At 43.3% G+C, this 6,041-nt stretch overlaps 1 protein-coding gene across 1 annotated transcript in view; it reads left to right on the forward strand.

Annotated features, from left to right (window-relative positions):
- Positions 1-845: 845 nt before the first annotated feature.
- The window catches only part of LOC134436303 (protein MTSS 1-like), an 85,250-nt gene continuing 80,054 nt past the window's right edge, over positions 846-6,041 (forward strand). Inside the window, exon 1 of the mRNA XM_063185453.1 lies at positions 846-1,374. Coding sequence (XP_063041523.1) covers positions 1,303-1,374 — 72 coding nt within the window. The 5' untranslated portion in view covers positions 846-1,302. The remainder of the gene's footprint in view (positions 1,375-6,041) is intronic.

Consider the following 6,041-nt stretch of genomic DNA (forward strand, 5'->3'; position numbering starts at 1 on the left):
ATCAAAACATTTAGACATTTGTCTTTACTTTATTAAGGAGACATACTTTTAGTAAGTATAGTGGAGTGAGCTAATTTGGGACAATATTTTAAGCTAAAATGGGACAGTTTTCTCATAGCAACAGAATGGGCTTCTGTTAGCTGTTAGCATAGCATATTAGCACGCCATAGGCCTGTATTGTAATATGCATCCCACATGCTAATGGACATGGCCATAGTCACACATGCCCTACTCCTTCAATATTCTCTTGAAATGGAAATGTTTCAGGGATGTTATACCATTTTTTAAATAGTGAAGATCCTAGTCTACTGTTAACAAGAGAAAAACGATATTATTCTTCAGTTTGCGCAAAAATAATGATAATCAAACAGACTGTCCCATTTTACATTAAAGGGTGTCCCAAATTACCATAGCATTTTCTCATAACGAAGTTGGTGTCTCACTGTCTTTAAATGTTAATATATTGTAAAATATTATACTTTAAAAACTAATTCCTACATGGAAATGTACCCAAGACCCATATGAAGACATACAATTACTAAATGTTGGTGTATTTTAAACTTAAAGTGGGTTTTTTTGGCGATCTACCAAAAGTGTCCCAATTTACCATAGTTCACCCTACATATCGGTAGTTTTCCCAAAAGTTACACAATGGGTCGCCTTAATATTATTCCCAGATCCGCCAAATATGAATGGGAAAAGCAGCTCTCTCGGGGTATCCTGTGTGCTGAATTCAAGGCAATGTAGAGTTGAGGGCTCTGCCATTAACCTGTTAGCTTTCAACGTGTAGTCTACAAAGGCGGGGCAATGCGTTTACACTCGCTGTGCTTAGGGGCGCGCGCAGAGCTATCCAAGTTGCAGTCAGCTGAGGGGTTGCAACTGACTTGGAATGGTACTTGTTTAGGTTAACGTATCAGTGGCACTTTGACAGGCAGGCTATTTACCTCAGAAAACGACACAGCCGTGCGGGTTTAATTTCCCTTCATTTCGTTGTCGACCTCATAGGGTTTTGGATCTTGCCCTGGAATGGAACCATGGAACTTAAACCAGCGTGGAAACTAGGACTGCCTTGAAATCTGGTCGCGGTCGTTCAATGAATTTTCCTCTCCATCGTAGGAGAGTGCTGCGAGAGAGAGGGCTACTCACGCAGACGGGATACCGCAGAAGTCTCTAAGAGCGGAATTACACCTCAAGAAAAAAACGGCTGGCGTCTACAGAATTCGGTGGTCCCTCTCCAGGAAACGAGAGTAAACAAATTACCCAAGGGTGTTTGCAGAATAAACAATAAACGCTGGGTAGAAAATGGAGACGGTCATGGAGAGAGAGTGCAGTGCGCTTGGAGGACTTTTTCAAACAGTAATTGGCGACATGAAGGTAATACAAACCATAATAAATGTTAATGTAGTATAGCCTAATATTCCTGAGGCGGTTGTGTTAGTAAGTGTTAATTACCATGAGGTCCTGTCTGTGTTGTGTCACGGGTTCAATAGCGGTAGGCAAAACGCGGTCAAAACCCAAGTTATCTGCCTGAAAGCAGGGATGAATGACAATTCTAACAATGTCTCTGTAGTGCCTGCCATTGAAATGTTTTGTATGTGGGGTAGCTCTAGTCTAGGCTATGCCTTGCGTGATGCAACTGTATCTGAATGAGTGGTCAATGTTGGCCTATATTTGCGTCAGGTAGCCTTGGGTCCTTGCGAATACTGATATGGAGGAAATGGATCGGGGTGTGTAACAAAGACTTGATAAGATATCTGCTCCTAAATGAGGCTCGTAAATTCATTCAGAATGACATATCCAGCCTGTAAACAATGTCATCAACAGCCTTTTCTTTTCATGTCATGTAGACTATTTGGAAGAGTAGCCTAGGCTATCGTTTATTTGCGCCCAGCTGCCTGTATAAAATTTACACACGAAACAGAAAGCATTATAGCGAAAGTAATAGATCGTGTTCTGTCTACTTACTATAATAAAATAATAAACAAAATAAGATTTGGTGGCAAAGCCTTTGGGTATTATTTAATTGAATAAAAGGACCAATGGGGACTGATTTAAAGAGAGCGCCACAATTGGCCGATTCGCATCGCTGCGCCTTTATCCACAGCCGCGTGCACACCTGTTCGAGATTATGGAATGCTGGAAGTGGCAGGTGACCTCTCAAAGGCCAGGGAGGTTAGCCGTGGCAATAGTCGGGCCAAGCGTGCAGTTGGGCTGCCGTCTGAAGAGTCAAAGTGGTCAAAATTGAGTTGACAAGTCAAGGGGGAAAAGCCAATAAACTTCTCCAGCAGCCTCCCACATGTTAATCTTTTATCATGGTGTGTTGGTGGTGTTGGACTCATACCTACTTCATAAATTATGTTCTAGTTGTAGGCCTAGGTTAACTGTTTCTCATTAAGGGGGAAAGTCAGTGTGTTTGGATAGGCTACAGATGATCTTGAGATTAGGCTACCAATGTTAACCATTTTATTTTAGCAGGATCATAATATTTACATAACATGGCCTATTGAAGAACATGTAAATATTGCACAGACTGAATGTTGAGTTAGACTGGCAGAGTGAAGAGACTAAACAATTATTTTCGAACACCTGGCTGTTAATTCAGGTGAAGATGTCAAGACTAGTGTTGTAGCTCAGGTCTAATTTTGGATTCCTGAGGTTAAGAATAGTTTGACTTTGTTTAGCACATCATCACCGAAAGGGGAAAAAAAACAGAGAGCGGTTCATCTGCAGCTGGTTTTGATTCAAAAGGTTTATGTTGACTCCAGCCTTAAGCAACTTTGCTAATGAAAAGGTCTCTCTATTACACGATCCTCCATCCTGTCATAACTGGGAGTATTGTTGTGGTCTGGAGTGATTGTGTAATATGAATGATTTCATAATTCTCATCTAGTAACTGGCAGAATAATCTGGCATTGTGCAGAAAAGGGATTTTCCACAGAGATAGATGTGTTGCTATACAGAGGGAAGAGTGAGACCGGGAAGACTAAAGGGATTCGCCGGTATTTGCTAATCTGTATTTTCTTGCCAAATTGAATCAGTAGGCTATGTCATGGATTGTGTGTGTGTGTGTGTGTGTGTGTGTGTGTGTGTGTGTGTGTGTGTGTGTGTGTGTGTGTGTGTGTGTGTGTGTGTGTGTGTGTGTGTGTGTGTGTGTGTGTGTGAGAGAGAGAGAGAGAGAGAGAGAGAGAGAGAGAGAGAGAGAGAGAGAGAGAGAGAGAGAGAATCTGTGTGTCTGTGTGAGTGTGTAAGTTTGTGTGTCTGCCAATTAATAAATGATGAATAGTCCGCTCACATACTTCCATTGTGTGAACAGATGTATTCCCATTCATTACTGTAATTCAAACCCCTCCATGTAATATAGACATTTTTCCATAGGCTGCAAAAAAAACTGAGATGGGGGGGCCCTGTACTTTTTTAAGGAGACCAACCTCTAACTGAATTCAATCGAATGAATGGAGCAGATCAATTACAATCTTATTACTGCAAGACATACTTAACGTCACCCGCTGCCAAGATTAGCTTTCAATATCTTAAAATACTTTCACACATGGCCCCAAGCCCCATGACTGCATCAGCATGGACTCTACAAAAAAAACCTCATTCAACTGGGTTGGATTAATCTCCATAGACTCCTTGGCTCAAACACACTCTAATTTGTACACTATTAATTCAGCACTTAGAGAGTCAAATTTAACACTCTTTTAGTTAATCCTGATGCCATTGGTGTTGAGTTAACACTGCAGAATGCAGAATGCACTGTGTACTAGGCATCCCTTTAAACACAGTTTTTGGGCTGTATTTGGTTGTCTGGCAGGCTGTCTGGTTGACTTGCTGGCTGGTTGACATTGGTGTGTGTGTGTGTGTGTGTGTGTGTGTGTGTGCGTGCGTGCGCATGTGTGTGTGTGTGTGTGTGTGTGTGTGTGTGTGTGTGTGTGTGTGTGTGTGTGTGTGTGTGTGTGCGCGTGTGTGCGTGTGTGTGTGTGTGTGCGTGTGTGTGCGTGTGTGTGTGCGTGTTGGGGGAGGGCTTTAAAGTTAATGTGATTGCTCTGCTCATTTCATGCTCTTTGTCTTATTAGTCCCGGCTAACTCTTCATCTGAATATTCCGTCGTAATAAGACAAGCTGCAGTAATCCCTCTCTGTCTCTGCGTGAAGGTGGGTGGGTGGGTTGTGCAAGTATTTAGGGGTGAGTGAGGTGGTGTGTCTGTGTGTGTGTGTGTGTTTGGCGGTGGGGGGTGTACAGCGATTGGAATTACGCAGGGGAAAGCCTAGGCACTCCAAAAGCCACGGTTTCCAGGAAAACCCATAGCCATTACGACGGGAGTGACAGCTTTATAAGGTGCGTGCCACGGGCGGCCCCCAATGACTGCTAGCAACCAGGCACACATGTGCATCTGCCCCCACTAACGCAGGCGCATCATACGCCAAACAGGCCTCTGCCATAAAGAACCTGTTAGAGGGACAGGGAGGGGGAGAGAGAGAAAAGAGGACGGAGATGAGAGAGAGGGATCAGGGCAGAGAAAAAGATAAAAGAGGGAGAGAGAGAGAGAGATAAAGCAAGACAGAAGGGCACAGAAACTCCTTGTGAGCAAGGAGTATTGAATTGTGACGTACTGTTATTCTGAATACAAGATGTTTGTGTGTGTGTGTGTGTGTGTGTGTGTGTGTGTGTGTGTGTGTGTGTGTGTGTGTGTGTGTGTGTGTGTGTGTGTGTGTGTGTGTGTGTGTGTGTGTATGTGTTTTGTGGTGTGTGTATTTGTGGGTGTGTATGTTTGTTGTGTGACGTGTGTATGCGTGTTTGCATATGTTTAGTGGTGTGTGTGGGGTTTGTCTGAATGAGAGATATTTGTTCTGTGTGTGTGTGTGTGTGTGTGTGTGTGTGTGTGTGTGTGTGTGTGTGTGTGTGTGTGTGTGTGTGTGTGTGTGTGTAAGGAAGCGTGCTGACGGAGCTGCTGCTAGGGAGATGGAAGTGAAGTGCAGCGTCATCATCTGGTGTTGTCACGGCAACATGTGCAGAATCACCACACAACACAATAGCAGACGGAAGTATACACAGAGCCAGGGACAGGACTGATTAGGGCAATGCTTCTCAACCTTTTTTGAGCAAACACCCCCTTTACCTCATCATAAGCCTCCCAAAGTCCCCCTTGAACTCATCTTAAGCCTAACAACGCCCCCTTTAGTATTAAACAATAAAATAAACTAATGTCCCCCAATTGCATCTAAGCATCAACCCCTCTCATCTGTCTCCTTCTTAACGCCCCCCTAAGGCTCGGTAACGCCCCATGAGGAACACTAGATTAGGGGAAGAGGGGAAGAGAGGTGGGAAAGAGAGAGGGAAGAAGATGGGGAGACAGAGGAAAGAGGGGAGAGAGAAGGGTGTTTTTAATGCTTGTTTTTCTGTCTATCCTATCTATCTATCTATCTATCTATCTATCTATCTATCTATCTATCTATCTATCTATCTATCTATCTATCTATCTATCTATCTATCTATCTATCTATCTATCTATCTATCTACAAGCTGTGATTAAAGTGTAATTAATGGAAAAGGGACTGGGATCACCGGCAATCCGAGTCACTGTTTGCTAAGAACACTCAACCACTTCATAACAACACCGCTATGATATAACAGAGAGTTTGAAGCAAAGAGTAAATACAGTACATGTCATTGCCATTTTGCTTACAACTTGCTTATAATAGAGTCTCTGTATGAATGGGTTCAAATGTGTGAAATGTGTAACCAAAGATTTTCAAGGCTCCAGTATATCTGGTGTAACTGAGACCTAGAGATAGCGACTGCTAGGCAGAGAAAGCAGGTGTCAAGGCATTGGGTGTCAAAACCTTCCCCACTACAGTAAGGGACTTGGGAATGAGTGACAATATGTTGATGTTGAGATGGGGGGGATGGGGTTGAGGAAGAAAGAGTTGTGAAAAAGCAGGTGTCAGGATATTAGGCGTGAAACCTTTCCTCATACAGTGAAGGGACCTGGTTATAATACAGTATGTCTGTTTGGGGCCCGGGGTTGTGTGTGAGGTGGTT

This window comes from Engraulis encrasicolus, chromosome 20, assembly GCF_034702125.1.
Source record: "Engraulis encrasicolus isolate BLACKSEA-1 chromosome 20, IST_EnEncr_1.0, whole genome shotgun sequence".
Lineage (NCBI taxonomy): Eukaryota > Metazoa > Chordata > Actinopteri > Clupeiformes > Engraulidae > Engraulis > Engraulis encrasicolus.